This window comes from Onychostoma macrolepis, chromosome 18 (genome assembly GCF_012432095.1).
Source record: "Onychostoma macrolepis isolate SWU-2019 chromosome 18, ASM1243209v1, whole genome shotgun sequence".
Lineage (NCBI taxonomy): Eukaryota > Metazoa > Chordata > Actinopteri > Cypriniformes > Cyprinidae > Onychostoma > Onychostoma macrolepis.
Window position 1 is genome coordinate 5,842,501 of NC_081172.1, and position 23,906 is coordinate 5,866,406.

Consider the following 23,906-nt stretch of genomic DNA (forward strand, 5'->3'; position numbering starts at 1 on the left):
AAATGTTTCTTGAGCAGCATGTGACACTGAAGACTGGAGGAATGATGATGAAAATTCAGCTTTGCATCACAGAAATAAATTGCATTTTAAAATATATTCAAATAGAAAACAGTTATTTTAAATTGTAATAATATTTCACAATATTACTGTTTTTTCTGCATTTTTGATCAAATAAATGCAGTATTGGTGAGCATAAAAGTCTTTTCTATACAATTTACAGATTCTAAACTTTTGAATGGTTGTGCATGGACTATTGGACATTACAAGAGTCAGTCAAACTTCAGAGACTTAAAGAATACAAAAAAAAAAAGAAAAAAAAAGGGACAGTTCAGTCTCACGTTGTTCTAATCATAAATGGGTTACTTTCTTCCACTGAACTCATAAATAGAAATTTGGATGACTGTTTAAACTGCAGTTTCATATCCAACAAATGCATATAACCCCCGCCCCCTTTTTAAATCATGATGGCTCAATCTATGTTTTCATTCCTCCAAATTTCTTTATTTAGGAAAGAAAGAAAATCATATGACTTTGCAGCAACAGATTTTATTTTCATTCAAATAGACTATCGTGAATCTCTTTCTGCCGTCTGTTTCATGCTGCAGTCATAAAATCTGCTGGGATGATAAACACAAAAACCATCTATACCAAACTAAACCGTAGGCCCTTTCATGTGCCATGTTCTCATCATCTCCAGCTCAGGGACCGGGGGTGGACGAGCCACAGGGCTTTGGTGGGGTTTAGTTTTTAGGGTGTAGGATGTTGGCTGTGGGTGGAGGTTTTTTTTTAATGAATAATCTTAGCGGTTAACCTCCTTTAAATCACATCAAAGATCCCCCACAGTCTCTGCAGTGAGCATGGGTGAGTGTGTGCTCATGTTGATACTGAATTTGTGTAATTCTATATGCAGAGTCTTCACGGATCCAGGTGTGAGTGGGGTTAACAGCAGAAATTTATGGTATTTTCCTTATGGGAAAGCCGTGGATGTATTAGCCCTGGGTTATAAAAGAGTTTCAGATCTTTAAAGGCATTAAAGGAGTAATTGTGCACTGTAAAATAGTTATCCAACAACGTTTTTGGGATGGACACCAAAGCACCTGTGTCTGTACAGGTGTGTATGCTATTGGACTACTGAGGATCATAACTGCGCTCAGATGTATGTGAGAATGTTATTGAATGGTCTAAAGAGACCTGTAACTTCTCTACATATAGAAGCCAGTTCAGAATAGGGGGCCATATGCACAAAGAGACTGGGAATGACTCTTTTTGTGCCTCATGTCAGTGCATGTGTGTGTTATGAGAGAAGAAAATGTGTTTCCAGTTAAACCTGTGGAAAAAAAAGCAACACACACCCACATGAGAGCACTTCAAACGTGTGTGAGATCTCTCCTGCTGTAATTTCACTGCATAGCTTTACTCCCATCTGGCCTGTATACTACACACACACACACACACACAGAGAGAGAGAGACACAACCTAAACATCTAAAGCTTTATAGCCTACTAACACACCCACACACACAAATATATCCCACTGTATACACTGAAAACACATGGAACAAATAAATAAGATAAACAAGACCAGATAAACAGCGATTGAGTCGATAATGTTTACTGGAACATATTCATCTACAGTTTTATTTGAAATTTTCCATGGTTTCTATGTGATTGTAAAGGTTTCTCTGTTAAAAGCTGAGTCATTCTGTTCTCACGCCTTTTTGAATATTGATTGAGGGTAGAACTACTGAATGCAAATCCATCTCTGGCAAACAGAAACTGACCCTGTATGAGAGACAAAGAGACGCTTAGGAATAAGTTATATCTACACAAATATGTACTTGGCAAGTAAATTCAGATAAAAAAATTGTTACAGTATTTAATATTATACATATGTATGTGTGTGACATGCATTTTAAGATACTAGTTAGTTCATTTTGGGGATTTTTAAGTGACTCTTTCTCTGAAACATTAAATCAATCAATTAATTAAAAAGAAAAAACAGATTAATTAAGACATGAATCAAGTGGCTATGTTTATAAGTGATTCAATAAGTCACTGACTCAAATTAAGTGACTTTCTCTGAGTTCTTCAAAGAATCATTCATGGCAACAAATTTGTTGAAAAATTCAGAATCTTTCAGTAAGAGATTAAGTGACTGTCTTAAAGTAATTCAATGACTCACTGACTCAACCAATTTGTTCAAAAACACTGATTCATTCAGAAACAAAACAAGTGACTGTCTTTATGAGTCAATTAATCATTCAGTCAACCAGTTCTTTCAAACATCTGAAACAAATCAAGTGATTCAAATAATCATTTACTCACCCAATTCGTTCAAAAATGCTGATTCATGAATCTTTAAGTGATTCAATGACTCATTTGCTCAGTTGATTTATTAAAAATGCTGTTTCATTCAAGTTTGCTTAAAATCAACATCTAAAACCAATTTAAACATTGCCTTTTTAATTCTTGTCTTATTTAAGGCCTCATACGATTTGTTGTTTCTTGGAATACTTTTAAATATGACATTGTTACACTGCAGGACTATTTAAGTGAAACAACATATAGGCTAGAGTTATGATTTATCATGCAGAACTTTGCTGAGACAAAAAAAAAACCCCCTCTGTGCTATGCTCAGTGAAACAAAAGCTTTCAGAAAAGTGTGCTATAATTGTTACCAGTCATAAAGGACAGAAAATGTCTGTGTGTAACACGAACAGATTGCTGATTCAGGAACTGTGTGAATCAATAAATGAGATCTCCTCTCCTCTTACATGACTATGTGTGTCTTTCATTGTGCGCATGTCAGCAGAATCCTATGATCTCTGAGAGTGTGAACGTGTGTGTGTGAACCAGGACATAAACCTCTGAGTATATGAGTCAGTTGAGCAGCAGAAATGATCCCTCACACACACAAGACAGAGAGAGCTTACAGCAATGGAGTCTGTGCCTCTTACACACTCTGACCACAGACCACATCACTGCTCTCACCATATACGGCCACTCTGTACGCTCATCTTCACAGGGTATGTGTATGTTTGTGTGTGTTTAATAAAGGGCTCTCCTGGGAATGATGATCCATTGAAGAGGAAACCTTATCTAGGAAAGTAATAATCTGTGAATTTAGTCTGTTCCTCATATAATTCTACTTTGTATGAAGTGCAGACTAGATTTAGGGTGCTTTCATAGTGTTTTTTATTTGTTTTTGAAGCCTGATTGAAATGAGAGTGAGTAAACAATTACATAATTTAACATTTTGGACTATTCCTTTAAATGTAATTGAAAAAAACACTTTCTCTTTTCCCATCATTCTCAGAGTTGTTGAGCTGTTTTCTCATGCTGTGTTTTAGAGGAATGCTTTCATGCAGCACCGTTGGCTATTTCTGTATGAGAGAACATCTTTAGTCGGTCAAGCATTCTTGGGATTCTGGAGAAACTAGAGCAATTTGGAGTTTGTTGATAAAAGAGCGAGTGAAGGAGCATTCTGGGCCACACACACATCTGCAGTTTATTAAACTGAAATAGATATGTGTATGGACTTCAGGTGTTCCTGGATATAATGGACCCCTCAAGATAAACACACACACACACACACACACACACACACAAATGCTACGCTCTGAACTGATAAATGTTTTTATACCACCTAAGAACTGCTCCTTTCCAACACCTGAGCTGCCTATTAAGACAGTCCTTTTCAAAAATAGAAACATTATGCTAAATTGTAGTTTGACAACATTCCTAGCGATGACAATTATGAAAGCTTTTATTACTGCAAAGGAAAGATTTTTAAACAATGTAATCTTGTGGATGCACTAGAATTAAAATTTTGGACAATATGATCATTATATTCATGTTATAGCCAATAGCTATAACATGAATATATGTTATGGTCAATGGTCATATTATATATATATATATATATATATATATATACCTATTTTGTCTAAATAAATAAAACATTGTTAACTAAAACTATATAATCATTTTGGTTATTGAAATAAAGCTGAAATGATAATTCAAATAAAATTTTAATATGAGATAAAAAATTAAATAAAAAAAACTAAGGGCCAGATTTACTAAACAGGGCAAATTAGCGCGAAAGCGCAATTCCAAAACAACACTGATGGGCGTGGAAATTTCTGCAGGTGATTTACTGACAACGCACAAATTAAAGAACACAGACGCAACATCTCATTTCCATAATGACCAATGCAATCTACCAAGTGCAGTGCAAAATTGCGTAAGGATATGTTCGGGTTCGGATTTGGATTATGTGTTCTTCTGGCATTCCAAATAAATTAATACGTCTGGAAAAAATCCTCTCCCTTCTACCACACACTCTCTATTCTCTGTGGTGCCTCCTCCTAGCAACAACAAATGCAGCCATTTCAAGCGCAAAATAGTTTAAGACATGTTTTTTATGGGGCGTTAAATAATGACGCATATATCAGAAATTTGACGAGCGCAAATGTTAGTAAATCATGTTGCGTGATTCATTTTAATACTCTCTTAAATCCAAATAGAAAAAAAAACAACATAGAAATGCCAAAAAGCACATAACAAAATGATTAAAAAATGATTAAGAAATTAAAACTGAAAACAAAAATGAAAGGTTTTAATTTAAAATATTATTATTATTCAAAATATTAAACTATAATAGCATATAAGCAACTAAATGAACTCTATATTAATTTTAAGATCTATTAAAGATCACATTTACCATTGTTAAATTATTTTAGATGACAGCAAATAAGGTCTAAATGTAAAAATAGGGTAAATGAACATGAACAATTAAATATCCTATGCCAGCCAATATTTAAATCTGAAAAAAAAAAAAAAACTCATATCTTCCATTAGCCGATATGATACAAATGTGATTTGTTTTCTATTTCTATGCTTATATGCTTTCATTTCAGTTAGGACAGACACTAGTTATGCAATAATATGTGACACACACACACACACACACACAAACTCCCTCAACAAAAGCGTTATCAGTTTAAAAGTGAATTTCTCTCACACACAGTCACAAGTACATCATCGTGTGTCACTGTCATGGTAGACTAAGTGGGCAGTTTCCACATATCTGTTTCTCTCCTACTGTCCCTCACTCATTTATAATTAAACAAGTGTAAATCAATCACTTTGACCAGGCTGCTGCATAAATGCCCATCTCAACGGTTTCTCACCGAAGCTGTGATTGGTATGTTCAGGTCAGGTGTGAGAACTGAGCCCTGATTGGCTGAATCTCTAATTGGCTGTGTTGTGCAGGCACTGCAGACACAATGAACTTCATGACCCATCACACAGTCTAACCAATACACAGAATAGCAAACAGAAAGAGAGGAAATGAGTGGGACAGCTGGCCTTGACTACCCTTCATATCACTTTCTCAAACAGGAAGAAGCAACACTCTCTCCCAGACACAATTATACTCAATGTGAACTGCTCTTACAGCCCAGTTTTTAATCTGTGAGGAATTAATTGGATAAATAAAAATGGTAACTACATACAGTAGCAGAATGGAACCAGACCTGAGTGAAAGTATGCTAAAAAATCCTCACTACTTAAATCTACATTATCATAATGAAGTTTTTTTACTTTTTTTTTAAATAAATTAATACAGAAATAAAGAAAAGAAACCATGAGATTAAGACTGTGTATCTTATCAAGACTAGATATGCAAATTAGCCGTGGGTATCCTGCCAAAATGTCTGGCTGTTTAAACACACACACATACAAACACACACACACACACACGCACACACACACACACACACACACACACACATACACCCCTCTCTTTAATCCTTGTTTACAATTCAAATACTAATATATCAGCATTTCAGCCTCTTCTTGACGCGCTGATGTCACTATTAGTCACATGTATCACCATAGTAACAGAATGTGGCTCCAGGTGCATTTATCTCTCAATTCCTGACTGGCACTAAATCAAATCTCATCTCAGCACACCTGTCATGTCTAGAGAGCCTTCCTGGAAGCTGCGTAAATCAGATCTGGAATTCCTCAGAGGCAAGAGATCCTGCTTTAGACTACATATATAATAGATTACTTGTTCTCTCTATGCATTAAAAACGCACTACTGTTTCAAAACATAACCATAACCAAACATAACCACACTGCAGTGTGCAGTATGTATATTGTGCACAGTATGCAAGTTTTCTATCTGCAATCCCCTGATAGTCTACTATATTTGCCAAATACGCAGTATAGAACTAGATCACACTATGCTGGGTAAAGAATCCCACAATGCAACACGCTCAACTTGATCTTACATTTTCAGTATGACAAATTAATATAATTGTGATTTTGAACATCTATCTCTTGTTATATAATCTCATTCTCATAATGAGATCATGTAACAATATAATGTAGCAAATGGAATGACAATCACATTCGATGTTTTAAAAAATACTGCATAGAACAGTATGTTATGAACACAGTCTTGTTCTTTCTTTTATTTATACTGATGTTATTCACCTATTACTGACTTATTATTTTAGTAATGTGAATTACTGACACAGAGATTAAGTGTCTTCAGTTTAGGCTTGAGCAGGTGAGAGTATGTTTGCATGAAATATTAATACAGCCTAATGATATGCGGAATCAGGTCATAGGTCAGAGGATGATGTGGGAGATTTTGACTGTAATTAGGGCTATTTTCTGGAATATTCCAGTTTTCAACTCTGAATATGACAGCTCGTCAAGGCTCATGGCAGAGGTCAGCCAAAGTCTTCATCATTTCAACAGAAAGTTCATTAAGAATCTCTTCCCCTCTCGCCCACCAACAAAACAGGACTATTATAGGGTTCAAAAGGTCAGCTGTGTGGTCTAATAGCTCTCTTTTTTATAAAATGATTATTTTTGTACAGCAAGGACACATTGAATTGATGTACTGATGTAAACAATGTCGGTTTCACGAAAAAATCATGTAAAAAAAATCAGTTTCACAAATATATTAAGCAAAAGGGTTTAGCATTAATAACATATATTCTTGTGTGAAATATCTCATGTGTGCCAAATCAGCATATTAGAATGATTTCTGAAGGATCATGTGACATTGAAGACTTGAGTAATGATGCTGAAAATTCAGCTTTGACAAAACTGAAATAAATTATGTTTTAAAATATATTCAAATAGAAAAGTTATTTTAAATTGCAATAATATTTCACAATATTACTGGTTTTACTGTATTTATGAACAAATAAATGCAGCCTTGGTGAGCAAATGAGACTTCTTTTATTATATATCTATCTATCTACATCTATATCTATATCTACCTTTATATATGTGTGTGTGTACACTTTTCTTTTCTTTTTCATTTCACTTTTTAAAGTAGAATCCACATTCTTTATGATTAAGCTTTGTATTAATGAAACAAACAAACTCATAATAAATTATGATGCCATTCAGAGATATTCATAGAGCTATATTTGTGAAAACCATTAGCGATAATGAAATACACAGCAGGTAATTTAAAATGCAACTTAATTAATGTGAAAATAATATGCAATTTAATTAATGTGAAAATATTTTATGCATATTATCAACTACCATTAAATGGCAGAGAGACATTTATTCTATCCACATCACCATCATGCCAAAGAGAATACAAACAATCATATTACATAAAACATCAGTCATCTCATACTCTCATATCCGTGTCTAACCCAGCAAATCTAAGGATTCACTCATCTCAGTATGTGTGTGACCCGGCCTTATGGGTAACACACACTAATCACATGCATTTAACTGTAATCCCACTAGATTACACACACACAGGGAAATCCCACGATTAGAGAACTGCTGGATTGAGCCCAAAGTAATCTGTGTCACTTCACCACATCAGTAAGGCATGATTAAATTAGTGAGAGAGAGAGAAGACTATTTCTATTAATCAATATCTATGCTATACCACTATTATATAACTCAAGAAATCTGAATATTCATGGAACAAAACCATATGCTCAGATAAAACTCCCTCTCAGTGTCAACTACACCTGATGGTGTATATTCCAGTATGTGTGACAGCAAAGAATATTCACACGTGGCATCTAATACATTTTTCTTACCCACATAAAAGAAAAAGCTTTCCATTCAAAACACTTTAGCAGCTGCATAGCAACACCCTGGAAACCAACCAAAATATCTTAAAGGGATAGTTCACCCAAAAATTAAAATTTGATGTTTATCTGCTTACCCCAAGAGCATCTCAAATGGACCATTGACACTCCTAATTGAGATTGTAGATAGAGTGTCAGTGGTCCATTTGAGAGATAGGTGGCGGTAATGCACTTATAAGTCTGCGATCCGACGTAAAGCTAGAAGAAGAAGGCGACGCGTCACGTGTTGGCATACGAGCTCAGGACAGTTGGACATTGCGGTGGATCAGAGGTAAAAAACAATATAAATACTGTTCAGTTTCTTGCACAGACCGACCGTTTCGTGTCTTTAGACCTCAATGTATTGTCACGAGCCGCAAGGTTTCATTTGGTTTTGTCTGTGTATGTTTTTTTTTTTCTTCTCTCAAAGCCGTGAGTACCATTGACTGACATTATATGACTGACAGACTGCAACGGTTTGAGTTACAAATCTTCGTTCTTGTTCTACTGAAGAAACAAAGTCACTTACATCTTGGATGCCCTTGGAGTAAGCAGATAAACATCAAATTTTCATTTTTGGGTGAACTATCCCTTTAATGAAGTTCAAAAGGTAGGATCGGGAAGAGTCTAATCATTCAGTCCAACCAATCAAACCACCAGCAACCAATCAAAACACTTTATCAGCTGTATAGCAACTCATTGGCAACCAATCAGAACACCCTGGCCACCACCTACAGCATTAAGAGATTCAGAAAGACATCTGCAACCAAATTCAAAGATCTCAAAATAAACTCATACATTTCTCACACATTCTTTCAAGATCAAATGATCTGAGTAATGCTAACCAAATTCATTTATAACTCCATACTCCTACTGTATGTCAACAACTGAGTCCTTTTTATTTCTCCTAAGGATTTATAGAGATTTTAAGCTGATACTTTAAATGAAACTTAATTAAGAACTCCTGTAAATCTCCTGAGGCATGAAAGAGCAATAAACTTCCCCTTTGGGAAACTTGTTCGACTTGCATATTCGTTTCATCACCTTCTTTCGGTTAGATCCATTTTCAACATCTGCCTTACCTATTTGCATTTTTGAATCATAACAAACAGTTAAACGTTTCTTGCACACAGCATCTGCAGCCTAAACGTCTGAAATGATAAGGCACTCAATCACCCCGTCAGCAGCTCCGACACACACATAAACACACTCTGATCAGCATGATAACACCACTTCCAAACGAAGGCCTGAAATCACCAGCAAAGAATGTGCATAGAGATTAACACACATTATGTTCTGGGAAAATACCATTGTGAATAAATACAGCTGTGGTGTATCAGCGTGTGTGTTTGGTTGCGTCTGATGTGATGTTTAGAGCATTCCAGTTTGGAATGAGACAAGGCCGAACAGCTCCAGAAGGCTCGTAAATTTTCCCTCTCTGATATCACAGTGAGACAGGAAGGATCCAGGAGCAGCACGGTCCATTTACCTGCTCCGCAGCTGCGAAACAAACTGACGGATTGTGGACCGAAGGGAGAAATGGATGTGTGTCCTGCTCCAGACCTGAGCTCTCTACAGAGTTTGAAGTGGAAGAGTCCATTCATCAGCAGCTGCAGGGGTGGCACTTTGCCATCAAACTGGAGAAAATGGTATTTCCCTTAAATTCAGGCCATGTCGGTTAAAAAGACGGAGGAAAAACACTGCAGGAAAGACTGCTGAATACGGTTATATTGAAACACACACACACTGAGACTCGATTTAAGAAAGAGGAAATTCTTTCATGGACCCTTCCCATGGTTCTCAGCACATCCCTTACAAAGAAGTAACATGCTGTGGTTCCAATCAGTGCTGTTACTGTTAACTAAAGCTAGTTAACTGAAATAAAGCTGAAATAAAATAAAATATTAATATCAGATAAAAACAACTTGGCTGAAAAAAACAAAAACTAAATTAGAAATGTTGTTTTGACATCGAACTGAAATAAGTTTAAGTACTAAAACTTACTAAAACTTAAACGGAAATAAAAATAAATTAGAGCTAAATAGAAATATAAAAAAACTAGAAAGACAAAAGCACATAACAAAACTAAAATGAAAATGAAAACTGAAAATCTAAAAATAAAAGACAATTCAAAATATTAACAAATATTATAAAAGTATATATATATATATATATATATAACTAAAATAACATTGGTTCCCACAGTACCATGCATAAATTACTAAAACTAAAACAAAATGAAAGCTACAGTAAATAGAAATATTAAATCAACCAACTAGATAAAAAAAAGTTCTGAAAATCTAAAAATAAAAGAATTCAAAATATTCATAAATACTATAATAAATGAAAATAGCATTGGTTTCCAAAGTACTATGCACACACTGTTTACCATGGTACTGAATGATTACCACAATCATGTACAACGAAATTTATGTGATACTTCAAATACCATGCTAAAGTTATGGTATGAGATGGTAATACTATGGTACTTTTTACCATGGTAATGAAAATCATGTACCATTACTACAAGGTACTTAAAAAAACACCAAGGTATTACCACAGTACATGACCAAAATATCAATTTTTTAACAAGTGTTACATTAACAAAAGAGTATAAAAAAAATATTTTGAATGTATCTGATAGTTGTATGTTTTTAATATCAGTGCTACAGTAAATGCCATGGTAAGACCACAGTATTTTTGTAAGCATAAGCAACCACACCGAAAACTCTAGCAATGTGCTAACAAGTCAAAACACCTTAACAACTGCATAACAACAGTCTGTTAACTACCTGCAACACCCTAACATCTTGTCAGCTAGTGTGCAATACATTGTATTCAGAAATTGCAAACAACTATTTTGTTAGTCAAGTTTTGTTAGTAAAATGACATTAACCTGTTCCTTTCACCGTGTACCATAAATCAGAATATGCTGGGCAGAAAAAGTGAGGATATTCAGTCAGTTAGTTGTGTATATATCAGAGCAAAATGTAAAAAACCCAACTATGTGCTGAGCCCTAAACTAACCTCGGGAGTCTTCGCTCTCACTCACATTCACTCGTTCTCTCACACACCCTCTGAGAGACACACAATTAGCAGCTTAAATGGAACAAAAGCAGCTCTATGGCTGTGTATTAAGACGCAAGGATAATGCCTTCACTGAGGCTGATGGACTGTGCTGGGCTTTAAAAAGAAGAGAGAGCGAGAGAGAGACGGAGAGACTTGTTTTTCTGGTAAGTAGAATGAAAGGAAAAGGGGAGAGGGGGGTGAAGGGTCTCCCAAGGAAATACCTGCTGGATCAAACACTGCTGCCTGCAAGGAAAGTGTATGTGTGTGTGTATAGATGTGGAAAGAATGCGTTAGGAAGCCCCTCCTCGTCTCCTGAATGTGCCACAATGTATGTTCATCATATTTATTAGCCATGCTAAAGCCATTACCATCACACTGTATGTGTGTATGTGCTTTTATAGACAATCACAGCACTGCAGACACTGAGAACACCCTCTGGTCAGATTCAAAGGTCATTTTGGGTGGTCTCTGTAAGATTAGCTCATAGGTTACACAGGGTTGTTGTTTTCTTTTTGTAATCTTGAGATTCAAGTTGTCATTTCTATGGTCAAGCTTAACATGAAGAGGGTCAAAAGTCACCTGGCTCTTCATCTGTATGTTGATTTCATCTGCACAGAGAAGACTACAGACTTTTGAAGTATATTTAATCTAAATATGACATTAAAAAAAAAAATAAAATCATTATATATCATATAAATCATTAGTGGGCAAAATATTCCTTTAAATTACACAAATGTCACAAAAATATAATGTAAAAAATAATATAAACCATTACAATTTAAAGCATTAAGAATGTTCCAAACTATATTTATAAATTTGTAAATAAATAAATATTTACAAATGTATTTATATATACTGTATGTATGTGTGTGTGTGTATATATATATATATATATATATACATACATACATACATACATACAAATTATTAAGAATGTTCCATATATGTGACCCTGGACCACAAAACCAGTCATAAGGGTCAATTTTTCAAAATTGAGATTTATACATCATCTGAAAGCTGAATAAATAAGCTTTCCATTGATGTATAGTTTGTTAGGATAGGATAATATTTGGGAAAATCTGGAATCTGAGGGTGTGAAAAAATCAAACTATTGAGAAAATTGCCTTTAAAGTTGTCCAAATGAAGTTCTTAGCAATGCATATTACTAATCAAAAATTAAGTTTTTATATATTTACAGTAGTACATTTACAAAATATCTTTATGGAACATGATCTTCACTTAATGTCCAAATGATTTTTGGCATAAAAGAAAAATCAATCATTTTGACTCATACAATGTATTTTTGGCTATTGCTACAAATATACCCCAGCGACTTAAGACTGGTTTTGTGGTCCAGGGTCACATATATAAATAATTTGTATGTATGTATGTATGTGTATGTGTATACACACACACACACACAGTTTTGGATATATTATATTCTATACATTATTAATATATAATGGAATTTACATTGTACTCCAAAATACTTCTAAGAATACCATGTTTATAAAATAACACGATCATACCATGGTTATGCAAAGCACCCCGTGAGAAATGTCTGTAGCTTTATTCATTTCTGTCGGCTGTTTCTATAGCAGCAGCCTGTTATACATCAGCCTTGGATAAAAATGTAGCTGTCATTTCTTCAGGTATGTCACAGCGAGATGGAAACTCTGAGATTCGCTCTGCTGTGTTCTGTTCACACAGTAGGAAGGTAGGAGAGACACAACCTGAATACTGATCTCTTTCTCACATACAGATAGATGGAAGTGTAGACTCCTGTGGAGAGCTGTTTTCATGACCGTGAGACAGTGTGTGACTCAAGCCCTTAGAAACCACCATAGCAACGCTAATACGCTTTATAGCTCACAACACAACCTGATTATGGCATGAATTCAAAAAGGACGACAAAACAACCACTACAGTTTTACATTTTTTGAGGTGAAATGTGAATGGCACCTGTCCATGCAAAACTCACTGCAGTAATGCTAGAGTGTTGTGGATGGTTCCGAGGGTGTTGCTATGCGTTTCGGTCTCACAATTCTGATTTAAATTGGGCCAATCTACATTTTTGTAACTGACATTAAACAGTTATGACAAGTCTAGAAGAAAACAAATTAGATGGCTAACTTTTTAAGACTACTCTGAGCAGTTTATGCAACCACTAAAATCTGTCTTTTTACCCAAATTGAAATTATAAATCAGATTTAAGGTATTATGTTTGAACAAAGAACCAGTACAAGACGAATTACCGTACATGTGAAAGTACTTTGGATTAGGAGTTTATTCAAATCACTAAGTATGAGCTATGGTTTTAAGCAACAAAATATTTTTACGTAAAAATATAAATAAATACATTGAATTAAAAATAATATTTTATTTAGAATAGAAATGATTATTTATTTTATATATTTCACAAATCAAACTACACTAAATAAATATATAATATTCAATATTAAAATACAGAGTTATTAAATATTAATTCATTTAAAAATATTATAAGTGAGATTTACGGTATCATTGTCTGTACAAACAGTCAGTGAGAGACAACGTAAAAATATTCAAGTATGAGCTAAAAAACTGTACTAGTGATATTGGATATAAAATGTTTTATATAAAAACAAACATTTTTATTAAAAATAGATTTTAGAAAAATAGAATAGTATTTATTCTTATTTATTTTAATACAATATTTTAGATCTCATTATTTTATCTATTATAGATTTACTATTTTCTATCTACTAAATATACTATAATAAATATACTATTTATTCTTATATATCTATTACAGTATATATTATATTTGTATTTTAATAAAATGTTAAATATAAGAAAATTATTAAACAAATGTATTACGTATAATAATCTATAAATTCATAATAAATAAAGACAGATGGACAGATAGAGAGACAGATAGATAGATAGATAGATAGATAGATAGATAGATAGATAGATAGATAGATAGATAGATAGATAGATAGATAGATAGATAGATAGATAGCTGGAGAAACACTCATATATTATATTCCTCACTCTAGTACTTTTTAAGGAGGTGGTCATCTATGGATTGTTGAAAATTACGCAAAGTGACCAATTCTGTTCATACCTGGTAGACGGCTCGGACCAGGATGTCAGGAGCTCTGATATGTGTGTGCCTCAATCTTCTGAGGGCGGCCGAAGTCACATCCCATAATGCACTGTGCCTCACACACATACTCTCTCCCAGACTCAGAAGCATCGCCTCCATGACTGACATGCACACAGGTACACAGGTGTGTGTTCCAATAATCCTCTCTCATCACAGGTGTGTGTGGGAGAAAACGTCCCCAGGTAACGCTGCTCTCCTTTCTGCGTTCTCCTCTTTCATTTTCTCATCCCTTCTTCCTTTAATCCTCAGAAATGCCCCATGGGAGACTGAGACTGTGACTTCTGTGTGACTCAGATCTCGTCTTCCAAATGAAATCGGTCTCACTGGTCTCTCTCCCTCCACTGCAGGACAAATTCCCAGAATAACAGCTCTCGGTTCGCCCAACACAAACATTCCCACAAATAGAGAACTAATGGTCTCTCTCTGTCGTTCTCTCCCTCCTCCTCTCTCCCTCTCCCCTACTTGTTTGTTTGTTTTAAAGCAACAGTCCCAGAGCAGGGCATCGAGGGGTTTTAAGCTCACATGATGCTCTGAGACACCCATCTAGGGCAGAGTGAAGGACAGTTGTCCCTCCCCGCAGGACGGATCCTGCTCGGGTTCATCCGCCCCGGGCGGCTGAAGAGATACCCGATATGTCTGTCTCAGCTTTCCCAGTGTGGCAGGGCAGCAGACAGCGCTACTCATGGGAGTTCAAAACTCGTTTTTCCATAAACAGTTGGGATGACGTCCAGATTCCAGAGTTTTGGAGTGGGACATGCCGTTTGTGTCAGTGTTCTCAGGACACCAAGCACCCAATCCAGATCCAGTCCCTAAACTACAGACCACCTGGCAAACATTTACCTGCAAAACCCCTCCAACATCCCGAAAAAAGTACTAATTAGGGGTTTGTTCAAATCACTAACCCTAATAGTAATAGTGATATAAATAATAAAATCAATTTACATTTTATTTAAAAAAAATACAGTAATACTATAATTTTAGATGAATGAATTAATAAATATTGTTTTTATTTTTTGAAAATACATAAATGTTATTTTAAATTAATTCATAAACATTTCATGCACTGTTTGAAAGTAAATAAATAAATAATACATATTTAAATTTTTTTAGGTTAATGAATGAATTAATATTTATTTCTATTTTTTAAATACATATGCTAATTAAATCAATTAATTAATCAACACTTCATGCACTGCTTGAAATAATTCAGATCAATAGCCTTAAGTATGAGCAATAGCATTAGTGAAATAAATAAATACATAAATAAAATTTACATAGGCTATATAATAAAGTATTTTTTCGACACTCAGCAATAATTGATGCTGTTAAACATGAAGCTAATAAAACAAAGAACACGTTCAACTGTAAAATTCAGCTAAAATAACTGGTGGCTAATCTTATGCGGTTTCTAGCTGCTTGAAGCTTGTTATTTATAGTCGTTTGCTGGTCTAAGATAGTTTGGTAGTGGATAAACTGGACTAGAAGGTTATGGGGTCAGGATTAAGCTGGTTAGTGTTGGTTAGCCAGTCGGTGGGACTTGGATGACCAACTTCACCATCTTGGGCTTTTATGAGCAAATTTTTTAATAGCAGGGATGTCAACTGTACTTACATTCACTGCTGTATTTATGGTAATATAACATTCAAATTGTTTACTATTTAAGTATTTCATTTAAATGCCTTATTAGATCAGCAATCCTGTAAATACATTAAAAATTCCTTCTTTTAATTTTTGCTAATGGGTAACTCATGCATTCAGCCTAAACACCAGATACTGTGATTTACATTGCCTCTTATTTGAACACAGCACATTATTCTTTCTGCAATTCAACAGAAAGCCTTGGTCAATAGTAAGCAAAGTTGAACAGCGTCTGATCTTGATTAAAAATGCTTCCTGTCTTAGGAGAGATTTATTAGATTTTCATATTGATGCTGGCGTAGCGTATATATGATCAAACTTGCACACATCAATATTGGTAATAAATAAAAGATTTATCATGGTGGCCATAGGTTCAGCTAAAATGGCATGCAGGTATTAAAAAAAATGTATGTAGTGAACAACAAAATTAACACAAAAAAAAAAAACCATGACTTTGTATTAGCCACCAATGTAATTTAAATAAATAAATATACTTAAAGTTTCATACATTTTTTTTTTCCAAATAAATTCCATATTAATTTATTGATTTTACATTATTAACAATAACTTTGTGGCATTTTGATGGAAATTATAGTTACCATGGTGATACTCTAAGAATTTTTTGTGACCCACAAAGGCTACACAAAGATTAACTAACACATTTCTATAGTGCAGGCAGAGAAACATTGTTGGCTTTTACAATAGCAAAATCATATGATTACAGAGAGTGTAATGGCACTGTGTGACACCAAACCTCATTCAGTCACAGTCCGTGACAGCTGGAGTCTAATGAATGAGCACCGAAGCACATGCGTTTCTATTTGTGTTCATGCTGCTGTGGTACTAAAGGCCAAATACAAGGCTATAGAACCAGGACAGCTACAATAACTCATTCACGTTACTGTCCTGCCATTATGAGGCTCAATGCATATTGATTTGTGCACAACAAACCCAATGTGGAGTGTGATAGTACTATTGTAGAGCATAAATGTGAAAGTATTCATGGAGGTGCATGCTGGAGCGAGAGAAACAGAATTCCTAAGAACTGTCTCAATAGCTTCAACTGAATGTTTAATGATCTGTTACAAAATGCAGATGTTTTTCCTTGAATCCTGTTCAATGTGAATGTGAAAAACACATGAATTTCACATTAAGCTGTATTTAATTTACGGGGGTTTTGTTTAATGGAAATTATTGCATTCGAGGTCTGAAATTATCTCATGTGAAACATTGAGAGCACATGTGAACCACAAAAATCATGGTTTTGTCTAAAATGATGTCAAATCCGTGTGGGTTTTCAGGGAAATGTTGCCCAAAAAAGCATACCAAGATTTTTGAAAATGAGAAAACAAGTTTGCACAAACAAAAGTTGCATGTTGCTAGGGTGTGAATGTTCCTCTCCCAAATAAAAGAAAAGAAAAAAACGATTAAAGTTATATTGTAATAGTTGCGCATGGAATTCCTGTGTTTTTTCTCTGAAGGAAACGAGGACACAAAAACAGAAAACAAGCTGTCCAACAATAAAGCAGCATGATGTCTTAAATTGTGAAATACGCAGCGTGTTCTATTGGAATGTTCAGAACTTGCGTTCCCTGATTCTTTTGAGTTTATGAGTCACCGGCTGCTGCTTCCTGAGGGGTGAGAATGTCATCTGCTGTCATTTAAATGTGTGAATGTGTGTGAGCGGCTATTGTGTGCAGGAAGGGGATCAAATATTTAGAAATGGAGGTAGTTCTCAAACGTGTGTGTAAGCGATCCATTTTGAGGAACCCTGGGAAATGCTGTGGTATTCAGTGATTTTACACACACTCAGACACACAAAAGACAGATGCCATATTAATCACACAGATGTTGACCATGTACTTTTCACACAAACATTATTTGTCTATTTAGATGTAAAAGAAACACTTAAGAAATGTAGGTCACAATAAATGTGAAGGAAATCACAGTGAATCTGAGACCTAATAATTTTATAGCATCACTGAAAATTTTTTTTTCTCATGTTGCTTGTTTTCCAAACTGAGAGTTCAAAATTTTTTGTGCTAATTGAAAGCATGCCACAATACATAGCTCTACATCATTCCCAAATTCTCCCTCTCCTTCTCTTTCTCACCCAAACACACAAAAGAACCTCTGGCATCTTCAGTACCATGTGACAGAAGCCAAAAAGAGAAATAGAGTTGTGAAAGAGAGAGAGAGATGGGGAGAGAGACTTGCTGTCCCAGTGCACCAGAGCTGTTTGAAGTTTATGTTCACGTGCATATGTATGTGAGAGCGTGCATGTGCATGCTGACCTACTTCATTCTGCATATAGGCTAATAAGTGTTTGCTCCTGAATCTTTCTGTGAGCATAAATATTTATGAGGATTATAATATAATAGCGCAAACCCACGAGAGCGCAGAGGAGGCGGCCGCACACACACATGCACACACACACTGAGCCGGTGGAATTAAGCCTGGTGTAACTCCAATCCAAGGCCACCAGCAGAAAGCACATACATTTCCTCCCTAAACACCCAGGCGCACCATCACACACCCCCAGAATGGCATGAATAGGCTATTGAGAGGGAAAGATGAGTCAAAATGTGTGTGTAATGCTCTATGACAGGCCTGTTCCAGCACATGTGAAATGATCCATTCTCTACTCTTATTTTTAGCACAAAGCTCTGTACTTGTTCATGTCTAAGAGACATTCGGGACATTTTGGGGGGTGATGCATCCTGTTTTGGGGGACGAATGTGACCCCGGCTGACCCTGGGATCATACACGGGTGTTTCTGGGAACAGAAAATGAGACTTAATTGAAACCAGTAGACGTCAAGTTCACATAGAGGTTGGAGTCATTTAAAAAGCTTTATGTTCTCAGACATGCATGAGATTGGGTGTGTGTGTGTGTGTGTTTATGACTAGGCTGCATTCCAGTCTAATATTCAACATAGTCAGAACACACTTCATATCTTCCACTGATATGAGGAAATGTGTTTGTGTGTGTGGAGGAAATCAATTCTATTCCTCAGGCTCCTTCAGGGCAGCTGATATTGCAGCATTCACATGCTGAAGTCCGTGAGGGGTATATGCGCTTGTGTGCTTGAGTGTGTGTGTTATGGGATGTTTTTTTCTTCCCAAAGATCAGTTTGAGCTTGAGGGAATGTTTAAATGGAGAGGAAAACAATAAAAGTGATAGCAGCAGCTTGGTGTGTGCGTGCCTGTGTTGAGATTTCTTGAGGGCCCAAGTGGAGAAGCTAGTACATGATGATGTGACAAAGCTTTAAATGATCAATTTATCATCTAGATGTCATTAGTAAAGAATATTTTGACATTTACTTGGAAGGAATCATCAACTCTAAGGCCATGTCTAAGGCCACAAATGTACTTTCCGCAAGAATGAGGATGCACTGTATGTATTCTGTACATTCTTAAAATACATTCTTGCTTTATGTTGGTAAACTTGCTGAGAAAACTAAACCCCTTTCTCAGAATCGACTGTGAGATCATATTCAGATCCACTTCTGTTCAACTGATGGATTGAACCAAGTGCCCACCCTACAGGAAGAAATATCTTCCGCTACTTCCACCCAAAAATGAAAATTCTGTCATTTATTCCCCCTCATGTCATTCCAAACCCATGACATACTTTCTTATGTGGAACATAAAAGAAGATATTTTGAAGAATGTTGGTATCCAAACCAAAAAATATTATGGAAGTTAATGGGATCAGGAACTGTTTGGTCACCAGCATTTTTCAAAATATCTTCTTTTGGTAAATAAATGTTTACAGAAGTTTCATTCATGACCTCTCAGTCGATTGTAATAAATGGGCGGGGTTTAAGATGATTAATGATTTGAGACATCAGTCTTCACTGGAAGATCAAGCTACAACATTTTGATTAAAAGTCATGAGAACAAAGATTTAAAGGGATAGTTCACCCAAAAATGAACATTCTGTCATTAATTACTCACCCTCATGTCGTGCCAAACCCGTAAGACCTCCGTTCATCTTCGGAACACAAATTAAGATATTTTTGATGGAATCTGAGAGCTCTCTGACCCTCCATAAGGACAGCAAGGGTCCTTACACGATCAAGGTCCAGAAACGTAGCAAGGAGATTGGTAAAATAACCCATGTGACATCAGGGGTTCAACCATCATTTTACGAAGCTACGAGAATACTTTTTGTATGCTATTTTGGGTGAATAATTCACTATAAGACCAATAATATCCATTTAAAATACAGATACTTTAAACTACTCTAAGATGGTTTGCTGGTTTTACCTGGTTTAAGATGATCTCCCAATCTGGCCAAGCTGGTCTTTAGCTGAAAAGTGTCCAAAATCTCTCTAAAACCAGCTGATAGACCAGCTTGACAAGGCTGGGAGATCAGCTAAGACCAGAAAACCATCTTAAGCTGGTTCAAGGTTGTTGTTTTTCCAGCAGGAAACAAATCTCAGTACTCATAGAGTGATGGTTTCCTTCAAATGTGCCATTAAATCAGATTATGCTATTATTATGGTAGCTAGGTATAAGAATAGCAACAACTTAGCAAACTTTAACTTAATCAGCAAGATTCTCTTCAAAGTTTTGCAGCCATGTCAGTATTTGACCTGAAAGTACTTCTAGTAGAAATATTTAGAAAATTCAGCAATGCATGAAATGCTTGCGAAAGCCAGCAGCATCTGCATTCGAGTACTTGCGTAAAGTCTAGCCTTAATGAATAAAGATAATACAAATTATAGATATAGACAAAACACGCACACATTTCTACACATTTTTGATTACAGACACGGCACAATGCATCAGCAACTGTAAATGTGTAACTTTGGAGGATTTTAAAGGACGGCTGACGTTGCACAAGCTCAAGCACACACTTGCATATTAATCCACATTTTGTCTGCATCATGCCTGACCTGCTTCCTAATGGGAGGCAACAGAACGGTTAAATTTAACAAGCCTCAATTAGCACTCTGCTTTAGCCGAGAGTTAGCGCACTGCCCAGAGACAAACTCTACGGAGCACACAAAACAAGACCCAATTAAACACACACACCGCAGCGATTCCACCCAATGCAACAAAGCATCTCCAAGGAGAACCCCGGCGGCCTCCTAAACATCAAGGTAGAAGGGAACTGTTTTCCACAGCCAAACTGCTACTGTTGTTTCGCTGAGAGCCTTGGATTGAAAATCTGGAAAACTCTGCAAGTGGTCACACCATATTACAGCAGAGGAACAAGCTGAGATAAATTTGTAACTCGACCTCAAAAAGAATCACAAAGAGGAAACGAGGAGGAGGAGAAGGAAGTGGGAAGCTGAAAGGACAGGAAATAGAACAGAAGAGCATGAAATGGTAAACAGAAATACGTGGGTAAGTAAAAGAGTAGGGCAGATGGAGGAGGAATGAAGAAAAAGGGATGAGTGGAGGGCAAAAGAGACAAAAAGAACAGGGCTTCTTTCATTGTCTCAATCTAATGAAGCAGAACATATTTGTCTGTCACAAATGACCAACAAGCGTAAAGATTTTACTCTTAAGGAAAGCCCTCCAGCTAACACTGAGTTGCAGGTGAAACCCATCAGGAACATGTCCATGTCATATTTCACCCTGAAACCAAAAGACAAGGAGGCCTGTTAATGGGCCATTAAGATTTTGCACACTATAACATTAATTCCGTGACAATTCAATGCATTTCCTTCCATCAATTCTTAATAATATAATGCATAAAAACAGTAAGTTTATCATTACTGCATTCAAACAACATATTTTATAATTTTATATATTTTAAAATATATTATAGTATATATTTTTATAATTTGATTATTTACAATTATTTTCATAATTAAGTAGAATTACATTTACTATTCAATATATATATATATATATATATATATATATATTTTTTTTTTTTTTTTAAAGAAATTCATATTTTATTCTCAAATAAATTTCAAATAAATGCTCTATTTGAACTTTTTATTCATCAAAAAACCCTGAAAAAAAATCAAGGTTTCCACAAAAATATTAAGCAGTACAACTCTTTTCAACATTGACAATAATATGATATTGATAATAATAATAATGTTTCTTAAGCACCAAATCAGCATATTATAATGATTTCTGAAGGATCATGTGACACTGAAGACCGGAGTAATGATGCTGAAAATTCAGCTTTGCATCACAGGAATAAATTATATTTTAAAATATTTCAAAATACAAAACAGTTATTTTAAATTGTAATAATATTTCACAATATTACTGTTTTTACTGTATTTTTGATGAAATAAATGGAGTCTTGGTAAGTCTTCTTTCAAACACATATTAAAAAAATCTTACCTGATCTAAACATTCTAAAAAAATTTTTTAATTTTTAATTTTCTTATTCAAATTATATATTTTTGCATGCTTACGCTGTAAAAAATGTCCTTATTGCCTTAAATGTTTAAGTATGATCAACTTGGTTGTACAAGTCTTTTCAACTTCAATTGCATTAAACAGACAGGTGAAACGGACATGTTTTCATGAGAGTCACCCAAAACAACTTGTCCTCTCTGCCAAAGCCTCTCAGGCTCTGTGATTATCCCGTGTGGTGTATGTCTGCTGTCTGTGGGAGCTGTGAGTCAAAATCACTCAAACAGATGAAAATGAGAGATGGCAGAGCACAAACACAAAAGACAAGGGGAAGGAAAAAACAATGAAGTGAAAGAGGGGGGTTTGAGAAGCCTAGTAATCAGAGGAGGAGAATGAAGCCCTTGTTCCTTTGATTAAATCGCTTTGTCTGCTAATAGCAATGGTTATGCCTTATCAACCACTGCCGTCCCCCAAAACCTCGTCTGCTGTCCTCACAGGAAATCCCTAAATTACAACCGCGCTTCAAAAGAGCCAATCAACGCAACCCAGTGAGACAGACACACAACACACCACAGGCCTTTATTAAGACCTGCACTGCCTCATAAAGGCATGTAGCAGCCTAAAGACACATTATAATAAAAACACAAGGCGAAGTCAAGAAAATCGGAGTGAACTTCCATCATGTTTATTAGTCTAAAAAAATTGACCAGTTTTTGGGTGATTGGCAGCGTCATATTATTCAACTCATTTTGGTTGAATGAACCATTACGCTGCCTCGGTTGCCAGCTCATAATTGATGGTTAAACAGGATGGTAGACATCTGTACCCTAGTTATGGCCCATATGGACATATGATAGATTAAACATGCCTTCTTGCAGACAGACAGCTGGAGAAATGGAAGAGAAAGTGCGAGAGAAGGCAAGAAATTGTGAGATGGAAGTTTAAGAGAGTGGAAGACACTGCACACACACACACACACACACACACACACATGTGTGTGTGTGTGTTTGCATGTGTGTTTATATATTAACTATCTAAATATGTAAAATTATCAATCAACATTTTATACAATAAAATTATATAACAAATATTTTAAAAAGTTTAATATCATTTGAAGACAGATAAACAAATAAAATAAAATAAAGTATATATTAAAAAATAATAAAATAAAATAAAATCCAAAAGCACACAGATCTAAGACAGACTTTTTGGCCCACATGTATCTGATCAGCAGGACTTCAGATTAAGTTGCCAGTCTTTTTTAACTTATCTCAGCAGGTACAGTAGTATCTCATATGGTAGTATGTTCCTCCCCAGCTGGTCTGGGCCTAAACTAAGAAGCTTTAGTCTCGACTGCCATATCCATTCTCTCCTGGCAAGTTCTTGCACATGCATTCAATGCAGAGCAGCCTGGCTATCAAGAAAATTTCACATTAGTCACGGTAGAGTTTTGCGGCATGTGCTAACGACATTCGTGCTAGATCAGTTAAGTGGATGGATTCTGCTGCCTGCCGGCTCAGTGTTGCTGACAGTGGATGGAAGAGTGCTTTCTAAAGCTGCTTTCACAGTAATGAAGAACCACAGTGAATCT

General features: G+C 35.5%; 1 protein-coding gene across 6 annotated transcripts in view; it reads right to left on the minus strand.

The window, feature by feature from the left end:
* frmd4a (FERM domain containing 4A) overlaps nucleotides 1-23,906 on the minus strand; it is a 145,984-nt gene that overhangs the window by 55,945 nt on the left and 66,133 nt on the right. For 2 of the 6 annotated variants that reach the window (XM_058750513.1, XM_058750516.1), the window contains exon 1: nucleotides 14,304-14,459. The exons of 3 other annotated variants lie outside the window; for them this stretch is intronic. In XM_058750513.1, the coding sequence (XP_058606496.1) occupies nucleotides 14,304-14,453 (150 nt within the window). In that variant the 5' untranslated portion in view covers nucleotides 14,454-14,459. Of the gene's footprint in view, nucleotides 1-9,614; nucleotides 9,632-14,303; nucleotides 14,460-23,906 lie in introns of those variants that run through there. One more of the 6 variants, XM_058750514.1, reaches the window with a different exon arrangement.